The 13,912-nt window shown below is 39.3% G+C and overlaps 1 protein-coding gene across 3 annotated transcripts in view; it reads right to left on the reverse strand.

Moving 5' to 3' along the window:
• The window catches only part of PIGL (phosphatidylinositol glycan anchor biosynthesis class L), a 76,532-nt gene that overhangs the window by 60,792 nt on the left and 1,828 nt on the right, over window positions 1-13,912 (reverse strand). For 2 of the 3 annotated variants that reach the window (XM_075518332.1, XM_075518330.1), the window contains exon 2: window positions 10,777-10,900. In XM_075518332.1, the coding sequence (XP_075374447.1) occupies window positions 10,777-10,900 (124 nt within the window). The remainder of the gene's footprint in view (window positions 1-10,776; window positions 10,901-13,912) is intronic. The other variant, XM_075518331.1, reaches the window with a different exon arrangement.

The following is a 13,912-nucleotide window of genomic DNA, read 5'->3' on the forward strand; positions in this document are numbered from 1 at the left end:
AGGGATGCCTGGGGGAACTTCAGAATGGACACAGAATGCAAAAATAACAGGGCATGTCACAACAAACTCAGCGAGGAAAATACAAATGGGAATTCTCTTGCTGTAGGATGCTTCAAAAGGCAGCCCTGCATCATGCTGCTGCAGAACAGCACCCCACTGCAGTCAGCTAGAAGCATTTGGGAAGCCTCAGATTCTAGACTGCTGGGAACACCTTTGCTGGTCCACACCGATACTGTCAACTGAAGGAGCTTTCAATCATCTGTCAAATAGGGTTTTATTAATGGAAAAAGTGGAGGTAGCAAATGCCATGCCTAACTGCTATATAGCTTTACAAGCAGTCTTTTACAATGAGGTGGCCAAAGTGCAACCTGCAAGTGACATTGCTAACAGAGCTCTATACTGCAGCCAGAGCTTTCACCGTCATTAGAAGAAAGAAGATGCTGCAGTACATACAGTTTCATCATGCACTGCTCCCTTACGAACTGAGACAGCTTTGCCTACATCCAGACAGTACCCCAGGACCTGAAACCTCTCCATCGCTACACGCTCCACTAGCATCTGTCTCACAAGGTACAGCACCCAAGTTCCTGACAAGCTACCAAATAGAAACCTCTGCAAGGCAAAGTTTGAGAGCCTCCACTACACAAAGCAGCCTAGTTTACTAACATACCATTGGAGAAAAGATTGAAACAGAAAAGTGATAACTATTAGGCATGCTACCAGTACCATTTTACCTGTGAAGAAGTTACTGTCTCTGTCACTTTGTCAGTCTGCAGGGAAGCTGTTAAGAGAGTACAGGCTTACAGAGCAAAGACAGTGCTTAACATAGTGTACCCTTCAGAGAGTTTGAAAGTGAAGAACAAAGAACCTGGAGTAGATAGCTCTGCAAAGGTTGTCATAATTATGTCTATTCTCTGGATGCTGCATCTTCACAGATAAACTCCATAAAAGCTTCTGCTCCAACTTTGAAATGAGGAAGACAAAAGTCTGAGTTCTCACAGACTTATTACTAACATTGGTCAGCGTTAGAAATGTGATGATGGAAAAAAGGCATCTTATTCATCATATCTGGTCCCTGAGGGATTATGAGTTGTATATGCTTATTTTATTGACACAAACAAGTTTTAACTTCTATTGTCTTGCAGAGGAAGAGCAGGCTGAATTCAATTCTGGCTCACACATCTGCAATTCTAGCCAAATCCCAGCCACACAACTTTTATTACTGGGAGGATGTCGGAGGCAAAAGGCACAGCTGGATATTCAGATCTCAGACTGAGTTTTGCTGTGCTGGCAGTTAGACAAACCAGCTTTTGATTTGTATGTAAACAGAGCCAATCTGAACTGGAAGGTCATTAAGAGAAAACACATTTTACACAACATCCATTGTACGGTTGCTTTTCCAACTTTCCCCATACTAACATTTTTTTAAACAAGACTTTGTCTTCTCTTGTTTACTGTTTCAATGACAATTTCTGGTCCCACTGAAGTCAATGGCCAACACCCACTGATTTTGATGGGACCAGAAGGTGGCTCTGAGGAAAGAAAGAAATTAAGATGTCCAAGATTCAGTTCTACCACCAGTTCTACCACCTATGTGGAAGAATTGGGTTGATGTAGACCCAAAACATGTTGTATAAAACCACAGGATTTGTTAAGTCTATATCCTCACAAAAATTCCATTGAGTCTTTACAGTGTCTGCAGTCCAAACATTGCTGTTCCTACGAAAAATAAAATACTTCAATCAACATGAAAGTAACTAATCTCCTTTTATTACTCAGGAGTGACATTCACAAAGCAAATTTTTTTTTCTATCCATACACTGTCTTCTTATATAGAAAAAACAGAAAGGCCCCCACTGAATGCCCTGCAATTATTTTTAGGGGGAGGCGAAATTCTCAGGAATTTCCTTCACCCCATGGTCCTGTCCCAAAGGCCTCAAGGACACCCTACTTCTGCAGCTCATCAACTCAACCCTTTGAGTCTGCCATAGAAGGGGTTGCTTCCCACTCATCCCTCAGGCACTGTATGCACTGCTTCCTATGTTCTCTTACTAGCTGCCAGCATAGGAGATGCCTTCTGACTTCAACGGAAATTTTGAAAACGAACTCAAGAAATGAGAATTATATCGCTGGCATTCAGCGAGACAGCATATCGTGGCATTTAAAGTGATCCGACAGCCTTTGACACTATGCCTTGTAATTGGAAACATTCTGTCCTTAATGAGCCTAATAAAAGCCTTGCTCCCAAGACTCAGATATTGATTATTCCATAAATTTTCTAGTGACTGTCCGAACTAGCAAAGTTAGATGAAGGGAACAGGCATAAACCAACAACTGAATGTCATGAGGCCCCTGGACACACTGAAACTTCTCATCTCCCAGAGACTGAGGCAACCTCAGGGAAGTTACTGCAATTACTTCCAACTAAAGGGTGAGTACAGATACACACTAACTGCAGGAGCTACCTAGTACACCTAGGATCCTGACCTTTAGGAAAAGCAGAAATGGATGTAACTGCACTTCTCTAGACTGAATCCCAAAGGGGATTTTGACCAAGAGAGGCTGCAAATCCCCTTCCTCTTTTTTCCAGCACAGTAATTACCTGACATGCAGAAAATGCAAGTCCATTGCAGATGCAACTGGATGATGTTTCCAAAGCATGTCATAGCCTCAGATCTCACAGCTTTATTTTAACTGAGGCACTCAACATTTTGTACTGTAGCTACAATTAAAATAAGATTATGAGAACACACAAAGAAACCACACAGTTCTTGTGAACAAGGCGTTAACGCCCAATCCATTATTGTGAGAAGGCTTTTAAGAGTGTTCCCAGTAGAAACAGGAATATATTTTCCCTGAGTAAGCTGGGAGGAATGCAGAGATTCAAAAGCTTAAGCTGAATCCATGCTAGATTTTTTTCTGTTTGTTCCTCCTCTTTGGTTAACTTACTGTGACTATTTGGTATAATTATTACTCTTTAAGGAAAAGAGTTGACCATTTTCTCTTCACTGATAAAAGACCCCAGTCTGCCTATAACTAACAGCAAGGCATTTGCAGCTGCAGGTTAAAATGAGTGACCAACAGAGATGTTGCTGGGCTATCAAAGCAGGGAACCTTCCAGGGTCGAAGGAGAAACGCCTGTCATTCTCCATTAGTTCCTCAGGGTGTCTGTTGGCAAAACACACTGTGTTGTTCCACTGTGTAACTGGCAAAATAAATAGGTTACTATAATTTGTCATGTTTAAAAGGGGACTCTTGGGTATAACTTGAAAATAGGTTTAATCGTATTAAATCGTATTTAATTGTATTAATGTATAGAAAGACTGTTATCTTTCTATGTTGGTAGCTTACTAGCATCATGAAGAAAGTCCACCCAAAATATTTTCATATGAAACCCTGAATTTTATACTGGAAACCAGCAAACCCAAAGACACTTCCTTCTGCATGGACACAAGTGCAGTGCGGTACAAGTGCGGTCTAGTTACAGAATCGCTCCAGTCAGCATATCTGTGTTACCAGGAGACGGCACAGCTGGGACATGAACCACCCACAAATTCAGGATGGGTCACTGAAGCTTTCTTTGCTCCAGAGAAGATGCCTGTCTTTAACGTACGTGGGGGACTTTTCAAAGCCGTTAATAAAAAAATAGTAAAACGCATTGCTGAAGCTATGAACTAAGAAAGAACAAAAAAAATAGGACTTCTAGTGGATGTCCCAGTTCTAGTGCATTTCCCTGTCTTGAGCCCTAGTCAGTTTTCCCAGACTCCTGAAACACAGCTATTATGCACAGCCTTATTTCTTTCCTATCAGCTTACCAGTGCTGATGTTTTTTAAGTTGAATCAAACTTGCATCAGCTTTGGGGGATGGCTGGGATCCCTAGTCTCATATTTCATGTTTTGAGATCAGTCTTTCATGCTTTTTATTCTGCTAAAATAATCTTCAGTATTAAAAGTATAAATCTCAGTGCTTATATTTTGATTTGATTTCCATAACGACATTTTGTCCTTTAGCAGTACTCCTTCACTTCCCCTTGCATTTATTCAGAGCCCTTGGCTTCTCTGGCCAGACTCTTGCTCTTAATCAAACCCTGCTGTGACTTCACTGACGTGGTTTGACAGGTCTCTCTTGACATCTGAAGGAGAATCCTTGAATGTTTTGAAAAGGACCATTGCTCATTGCTCTACAGAGGTAATCTGGGGGACATGCCCCTTTAGCACTGAAAGGATCATTTTCCCTTTCACCACAGACCCTTCCCCCTTTTTGTACAGCAAGGAAGTTAATTATGCTAGAAAGCTGAGAAAGGACCTGGTTCACAGAAGCCCCAGGGAAGCAAAAGGGCAGATTTCCTTCTTGAGGAAAATATCTAACTTAGGACAAAATAGCTAAACCTAACTTACTGCAATACAAGCTGTTGTTTCAGAAAGCAGCTTTCCTGGAGGGCAGAGAGACATCCCAATCCCCAGAAGAATTTCCTCTTAAATTATTGCATAGAGCAACACACAAAAGCAGAAGCTGGAAGGCAGACTTTGATACAAGCCTTTTTATAAAGTGTTCTGATGTCCTAAAAAATCAGCATGAGCTGCCATGTGGTAAACGTTTTGGAAAAATTATCTGTTTATTTAGAAATGTAAAGAAAAATAGGTGGCCAAATATTTTATTGTCTTCTCAGAAAGAAAACAATTTAAATTTCAAGAATTATACTAAACAGGAGTGAAATTTGGTTACAGTGATTACATAAACATCAAGATACCCACCTGACTGACAAAGGCTTCATGCCTTCTTGTAGTGGTAAAGCATGTTAGTATTCAGGATGATTATGAGTATGTTTGACTGATTCAAAAGATGTATGTAGATTTCCCTGTAATACACACTGAATGTGCAACCAATTTGCATTTAAGATTTTCTGGTCCCACAGATGTCATTCTTAATTAAAGAAAATTCTGCAAAAAATAAAGGCCATTACAGCATTGCTGGGATAAGTAAGATGAAGAGAATCCCTTCACTCATTACTGAAATACGCAGCTCTTCTAGAATAAAGCATGGCAGCAATTTTACTCAGCACATAGATCAGCTCTTTAGAATTAGCAATAAAATAAAATGTCAAACTATAGTACCACAAGGAACTTAGGAAGACAAAATGTAACTAATTACCACAATTATTGCAGCAGAATTAAAACTATTAAATACTGATCCCAAAATATGAATTATAGGAACAGGGAAAGGAGAAACATTGGGAATAATACCACCTTTCTGATCAGAAACACAAAAGTAAGATAAATACATTTTTTTTTAAATCCCATTCAGCAAGACAACACAGGTCTGCAAATGAATGAGTCAGAAACTGGTATGAAATCACTGATAGCTTTGCCACCAGACTTTACTGAGGCCAGCATTTTATCTCTGCACTTTTCCTAGTGCCCTCAGTTTTCAGGTAAGCTTTCTTAACTGCAGTACATATTCTCACTATATAGCTTGCATCTTCATTCATATAGCTTAGCACCCTGTATTCGAATCAATAAAGCCATCAACAAACCACTTAAGTACAGTAAAACCGAACTGGATCAATGGGATATACTTCTTAACTGTCTGTATATATGTTCCTAAATTGTAATAGAAAGGTTCAAATTTCCACTTACATATTTCATTCTCAGAAGGGTCTGAGTGTTTTTATATCTTTCTGATCATCACAATCAGACACACACACTATTTATTTAAGGATATATTTTTCCCATGACCTTACAGACTCACTTCTCTGACATGGGGAGCTCATGGAAGGAAGTTCGTTAGAAGTTAAACATGAGGAAGTGCAATAAAGCCTATTTACCTTGTAGCAGGGAAAAACAAGCCCAACAGTAAAGAATTATTATACAAAAAAAAAAGAAAAAAAATAATTTGAGCCTCTCTGCAGCCTCATAAAAAACTTGCAGATAGCCTGTGATTCTGCATGGGCAGATGTCCTCTCTCCTGTGCATTGTCTAATCAGAGCCCTTTTGGATTTAAGTGAAATAATAATAATAAAAAAGCAAATGGAGTGCAATTTCCATGGAAACTTGGAAACAGATGTAACACTACTTGCAGTAAGCCTTTGTACTGTGAATGGAAAGTTTTCTAGTTTACACAAATCTTGGCTATTATTTTCTTTGCAGTGCAAACTTAGGCCAAATATTTTCTGTCATATTAAAGATGCAAATCGTCAGTTTTACTTTCTGTCCAGTACAACTGTGCACAAAAGCTTCAGAAGCTGCAGTAAAATGCCTAACACTTATCTTTCCATGAACCCAAAACAGATATTAGAAAAAAAGAGTAATTTGGGCTTCCTTTTTGCTTGTTCTCTTCAGAAAGCGAAAACAGCTCAGAAAACACCTCCTCTTTACGTGTAATGTTACAGACTATTAGACAGCCACAGCCTTGGCAGATGTGCCCAACATTAATGGGAGCTTAACTGACTCTTAATATTAGATCAATTAGATACTGACTCCTGGTTTTTCATATACCAAGAGAGAGAGCTTTCTAGCTCAGGAGCATGTATTCTAAGGATTAATTAGTTACAGATTGCTTTCTCAGCTATAAGTAAATTCCCAACAAAGTACACTTACAAGTCCAAAACCACGGCAATGACTTGTGACCTGATAACTGTTTTTGGAGACCAGAGCATCTTCATCTCACTATGTTCAGAAGACCAGACAGAGCAACAACCAAGAAAACATGTAGCAGTGCCACATCAAAGAACAGCACCCAAAGCAGCTCTTAACTGAATATTTTTTCTCTTCACATTGCTACTAAAGCATTCTTTTCTGCATAGTCTAAAGAGAATGGAAGAGAAACCACCTCTGTGTTTTATGATAGTGCAGGACTCACTTTTTACAAGATCTCCTCTTGCTAAGCTGAACCTTGTCTTTGCCACATGTCAAGTGCAAATCAGTTACTCAGACTTGTTCTTCTCAAGATGGAGGGAGTTCCCCCCTGCTCTGCAAGTACTCACGTCTTTTGAGTGGATCATTTGCCCATACGTTACCAGAGCAATTTAAACTTTAAGCTAAATCCGGCAAAGTCTAATGCATACCTAAAGAACAACAGAACTTTTGGTGAAAATGGATGTCCCTTTTTGTTTGCAGCACAACCAAACACTTTATAAATTAGACCCTTCTGCCACCACAGAAATGTCCAGCATCTCATTTACCTACTATTTTAGACATATCATTGTAGCAGATTTGTCAGTTGAGTTAGTCTGTGTTTGCATTAAAGGTATCTATACCAATCATATTTTAGCTATGCTCGTTTTACATTCACTGTAGATCTGTAGAACTATACCAGTCTTTGTGAAAATTAAGCTGGTATCATGGCACAGTAGATAAAACAAATTATCTCTCATCTTTACAGCTACAAAAAGTCCATTGTTGCAGCACATAAGATGATAAAAATCTACCAAAAGTAGAGAGTTCACATTACCATTTATATAATTAATGAAGTGACTTTTATCTTACATGAGTTTCAGACCCCACTCTCTTGCTACTCCTCCCTCACACAGCAGCAGGAATAATTGCGACAGTACAGAAATTAACTTTGAACAATACAAATCCTAGTTCTGAGCTGGGCTGCTCCAAGTATTAAGCCTAGTGTGGGAATGGTTACAAAAGCAGACTGCAAAATTTTTCTCTCTTAAAAGCAGCTGTTCAGTTGGTGTAGTGTTGGAGCTATGATAATCACATGACCGCTCAGGGGACACCTCTGCAAATCTGGTGCCTGACCTGTACTGTTCACAAGTAGGAAGAGTCCAGTGCTGTAATCTAAACTAGTCTGGAAAAGGCTGTCTGCATGCCCATCTGCTCACCTACAGTAACTGGGTGCTGCAGGGTAATGCATGCCCCTTTCCACTCCTGGACATGCCCTCCACAGCAAAGAACTTTTCTGTGGAAGATTCATGTGGACCTCCAATCTCTAGGGCTGAAGTGTGGATACAGTTTGGGACCATATTTGTGCAGAAGATTTGAGTTGTCTTTAACTGAGGTAACAAACACAGTAACAACATCAAACACCAGCTGAAGAATCAGTGCAAAGCCATTGTCTGATAGAGACTGAACTAGTCCTGCCCTAGGAATCCTGGCTATACTTGAGAGAGTCATTGTTTAAGACAAGGAACTGCTTAAGAAGGAATTGGTCTTTAACGCAGATTTCATCATAGGCTAACTGACTGAAGCTATCTCTTTACAAGTCCACACACAATTCAAAAATGTCACGTTGATTTTATACCTGCCTGGCCAAGTGAGATTACACAGCAAGTCAATCACCTTACTTTTCAGATGTATTTCCCCTTTTACGTCTTGAAAATTCTACTCACTCACTTGTAGATCATGCAAAGAAAGAGGAAGCAGCATGACTCAGCTCCACATTACAATGGCTGGAGCAGATCCAGACCTAGCAATCCTTTGGGCTTTCCTTACCAAAATACAAGTCTGCAGCTTGGATAACGCAAAGCATCCAGTGTTTGTATAAGAAATGTTAGATGGGCAGCATGCCAGCTGCAGTCCTTAAGCAATGTGCTAGCGCTTTACATTGATGGCAAATTATCTTCTGAAGAGTTAGGAAGGGAACAAAAAAAGCCAAAGGGCTCTGATCTTAAACAGTGCCTACGGAAGACAAAATGCTAAAGAGGAACAGCCTCCTGAACTGTATTGCATAGACATGAATTTACATGGAAATCTAGCAGTAGATAACGTATTAATCTAGCAAGTTTCACATCATGCCATACTGGCAAATATTTTTGTACAATCTGTAAATTACAGAAGTCTTAACAGAGGCATAGGAAAGCTACTGACCTTAAGGAATCCAGGAACTTTGAGTAAATTTCAAGAACCCTACGCCCCAGTGCTTTGTCTAAACCACTGAAAAATAGTACTCTAAAAATTAGCTACTCTAAAAATTCAGTGTCATCTAGAAATTATTCCTGATCCTCTACCATTTTGCTAACACCTGATCCACAGATGTTTTTCATAAAGAGCATCCACATGGTGAGTTATTGCAGAGTAAATAATGCACTGTAAACACACTTAACTTCACTGTGTAAACAAGCTCTGAGCAATATTCAGCAAGAACTTCTCTTCAGTTCACTGAATGCACAACAAAGTTAGACAATTTGATAGTTATCTCACAGCAATCTAACCTCAGAGATAAAGACCTCAAATCTAAACCTGTTTCTTAGAACAATGTTGTACATTCTAGTCCATGCCCAGAAGCTCTGGGCGATGAGATGGATCTGTCTTTTCAGGCACTGGGGGAAATAATGTATCAGTCATTACTTACATAAATATGTGTAATACTAGTAATGAAAGTAATAAAGAGGCACGATCCAAGCTACTTGTCTGAAATAGCCCTCACCGTCCTACAGAGCAAACCAAAGTACTACTTGCAAAAAGCAGTCCTCCAGATTGTGTACGCTGGGGCATGACTGAGCAGTATCGGGAAACTTGCATCACATACTAACCAACCTCACATTGTGTTAGAGGATGAAAGGCCAGTAGGCTTCTGGGCTCTGTGATAATTTCAAAAGATGGTTCATTGAGCAGACTTTATGCTTAGCAAAGCTTAGCAGCTTTTTTCCTTATCCCTCCCCAAAATGTTCTGGGCATTGTCATATGATTGTACTACAAAACTTGAAGTTATCCAAAACCAGTTCATGAGAAGCGAACAGAAACATCTCTTTTCATTCCAAAGGAAAAACAACTCCTATGCTGTTTTCCTAAGTAAGCTGAAAACTTGGAGAGAAACCTAAAGCTAAAAAAAGCAAAGAACTCAAGAAGATTCATATTCTGGACTGTGGTTTCTGTTGCCTTAGCTTAAGGGAAAATATGTTCATGGGAAAAGGGCCTGCGTGGAGCCAGATTTTTTTCAACTCTGACTTTTCTAGTTGGCGTGGCTTTAAATCAATATGTTGCTATTAAAGTTATTTCTTCATAAACAAAAATATTCTTTATGGATTGTATGATAGTTGTTTACAATTGAAACAACCACTTGTACCATGTTTCCCAGCAATTAATATCTAGTTCAGCTCCTATCAACCCTACATAGACAGTGATTGGGCAATTTAAGAGGCCTTTACAATGTTAGTTCTGAGTTTCATGGACTCAAAGTGTTAAATCACCTTCCCAGAAGAGAGTTCCCGACTTAATCCCAAAACAAAGAAGTGTCAGCTTTATCACCTACCCTTGTATCTATACACAACTAAAGAAAACAACATCACACCTTAGAAAAACAGAAATCATGGCTTAATTTGAAAGAATCTTACTGTCATGTTATTATGGACTGTCTTTAATACTGCAATTCACTTTTCTCTTTAGCCAGGACTAAACCAGATTATAAATATAACAGAATTCCACACTAACCCTGTAAAGACTAGCCTACAGACAAACCTGCCACATGCAATTCAGAGAATTTGTAATTGTATAACACTGCAACAAGTGTAACAAAATGTGATCATGCTGCCCAAACACATTGTGCCAGACCCCAACAAGTATGGTTATGATTATTCTAAATGCTGTATCAACAGAGCTTAATTTAGGGATTACGATCCCCATTATACACTTGAATTGTCTTCTGCGTTAATTAGATTTATGTTAAGAGTTAACAAAAATACCTAAAGATATCTAAAAAATATATTTTTTTGAGATTCCTCAAGACTTTTTAGAATGACACAGTATGCTTTCACTGAACTTTAAAGTGAACTTCACCCCCTATTTAAAAACTGCAATAAAATTATGCTATAAATGAAAACCAGTTACCTGTGATCAACGACTGTTACATCGGAAGCAGGAATCCCCAGAAGAAAACAACTCTGTTCCAGTTCTTTCTTACGAATCTCTCCTTGATTGTAATAATTTCCTGAAAATAGCAAACACAGCAACACTGTCTAACTTAGTTTAGGTTAGCTTGGAATGAATTCCTCTTTTCTTTCTCAAAGCATTAAGCGTGAGCATGACACACTAAATAAAAGGGGATCATCTGAGGAACAGATACATTGCAGAGGACAATCTCCATAGCTTTTACCTGAGCAACACCCGGCTTAGCTCAGGGTAAAATGCTTGACTACATTCCTCATGTTTATGCACTGAGCGTGGCTTGCAGCCGTTCATGAGCTTATTTGGCAAGGACATCAGAAATTGCCATGTCTAATCAGATCAGTGGTCCAAATAGTCCAGTACCCTCATCCTAAGAGTGGCCAAAGTTAAACGCTTCTGCCAAAGACACAGATCTTCCAAACAACAATTCTGGAATAACCTGCTTGGGAAACTGCTTCCAATCACCTGTTTGACTAGCAAATGTCTTATTCCTTGAAACATCACAATTTCTAGCTATTCTGAGGGGGTTTTTTGAGCTTTTTGTTTTATGCCTAATGTATATGCCTAATCCAATTCTGAACATTGGTAAATTTTTAGCAAGATTTAGTATCTCTTTTGGTGAATTCCATAGGCTGACCATGCTTTGTGGGGAAAACAAGGAGTCTTCTAATATGCATATACATGAACTAACTGCTTACACATTTTCTGAATGGAAGTCACCAATATACTACAAAACAACTGAGCAAGATCTTTTCATAAACACAGGAGAAACTGCCTTTGCAGTGAGGTGACTAGAAGTTGCTACCGCTGGCAAATTTCCAGGTTGTCTCTGTGAAAGAGGTTAGTGGGATCTTAGTCCACTTTTTTAAAAACAAGTATTCACAACAAATCAGTAATAATTAATCTCCTTAGGAAGGGCCAAAGAGTCACTCCTCCTTCACTACTAGACATGCTGCCTTGAACTCCCTCCGGTACTCTGAACAGCATCGGCCCACAGAGCCAAGCTTAACAGCAAGTCCAAAGTACTTGGAAAAGCCTGTCCCATGGGGTATTCTTTAAGTGATTAAAGTTTATAGTATATTCTGGGCCACTTCTAATGAGCAGTAATTGTCATATAACACTAACACTAACACTGCAACAGAATACAGTGATGGAACGAAAAGGATTCGAAGAAATTAGGAATTCCATCATAACAATCTGTTTTGAGACAAAGATTTCTCAGAAGTCTGCATCATTCACAGAGGAAATTCGGGCAGAAACTAATACAGCAAGATTGCAAAGAACTTACAGAACCAAAAGAAGAGAGAAAACCTAATTTAGATAAGGCATTTGGGAAAAGTTATAACAGACTGAGACCAACAACTAGCAGGGAAATGGGATCCATTATCTTAAAACACTGCCTCCTTCTTCACTGAATTATTTTCTTCTCATCTTGCCCTGTCATTCCCTTATTTTTTCTTGGCATCAGCCATGCAAAGTCCATGCCAGAGCCACGATGGCCCCTTCCAGAACGTTGCCCTGTGCAGGGCAGTACTTGCAACCCAATTTTAATGAAAAAAGTACAGCTGAGTATTAATGTATGATTCAAGTCTGTAGTCAGCTGTCTTGAATTACACTAGAACTTTTTATTGTTGTGGGTGTGAGTCATCTAAATCTAGCATTTCTCTCAAGCAGTGTTGCAATCCAAGCCGTCACTACCAAGCTTTGTAAAATTTTCAAAGAGGGAAAGAGTAACTAGAAAAAAACACCCTCTTCTTGCAGACTGCGAGTGAATGGTTTTAGGAGACTATGGCAGTGATTATCTGTGGGTTTGCCGAGGAACACATCAGCTCAGTAGTCTGCAGCTTAGATTGCAAGTTCCAGCTTCAGCAAAATTAATTTAAGTGTACACCTTCACTAGATGGATTACATGAGTTCAGTGGGACTTATTTGAGACTGAATTTTTGCAAGGCCATTAATGACACTAGTGTTTTCTTTTGCTGCAATGCAGTGTAATAGCTGACTGCAGGTGATGTTTTATCCAAATAGGATCACTGTTCTCGAAATACCTAACTTCTACTGAACTCAAAGGAACAGATCCATGTTCCACAGCTTGAGAAATGTGTCAGGACATCAGGAATATATAAATGTTAACAAGAAAAAAAGGGCAGCTATTGAGAGCAAAACCAGCTGAATAGCTGATGCTGCTGGACCTTATCCATGGAGCACTCACAATAGAGTCAGCTACTACAGAGAGCAAAGCACGTTTATACTGAGTTATTATTATTTCAGCTGAAGATTATTCAGTGTGGAAAAGACTGATTTTTGTTTCACAGTGCTGTAATGCTAATTCATTTCTAAGCCATTTTGATTGATATCTGAAAACTGCAAGTACGACAGTTTCTAAATAATGATTTTGTCTCAGTGTTACAATTTGCAGTCTTTGATCAACTCACTTGTCATCATCAATCATACAAACAATGAGAGGATGAACCATCTGAATTGCCCAAAAGACTAATAAGAGGCACTGAAAAATCCATTAACTCGGGGAATGTACTCTCCTATATGGGCTGCTAGTTCCGTTACAAAGACATGCAAGAGAGTGCACAGAAGGCAGTGTCAAACGCTCCGAATGTTTCATGTCACTGAATCAGGAGTAAAGAAAATTTAACAAAATAAACAGAAACACAACACTTCTTTGGAAAGTTCTCTAATAGCAGGAGTGTATTAGTCCCCAACACTGAAATGGCAGAGTTGCACTTCAGCAATCTCTCCACAGCTGTGAAAAGGGCAAACGGGATCCACAGACCTTTGTCCCTCAGCAAAGACAACTGAAAGCTCTGCACTAAATCTTGAATGGGAGGTATAGAGTGATCAGTAAAGCCATTATACCACTGGACTTCAACAATAGCTTTATCCCCATCTTCTCACCTAGACGGTCTGTTATGACAGAAAGCTTTGAAAAGAAAGAACAGAAAAGCTGCCAGTGAACTAGCTGGAGCTTTCAAAAACCCAGAGGGCCCTTTTCCCAAATGTTACTTACGCTGTCAGCGTAAGATGCAAATGTTTGTAGCCTAAAATACTCCTCTCAACAAACATT

Source organism: Mycteria americana, chromosome 15 (genome assembly GCF_035582795.1).
Source record: "Mycteria americana isolate JAX WOST 10 ecotype Jacksonville Zoo and Gardens chromosome 15, USCA_MyAme_1.0, whole genome shotgun sequence".
In the NCBI taxonomy this organism is placed as follows: domain Eukaryota; kingdom Metazoa; phylum Chordata; class Aves; order Ciconiiformes; family Ciconiidae; genus Mycteria; species Mycteria americana.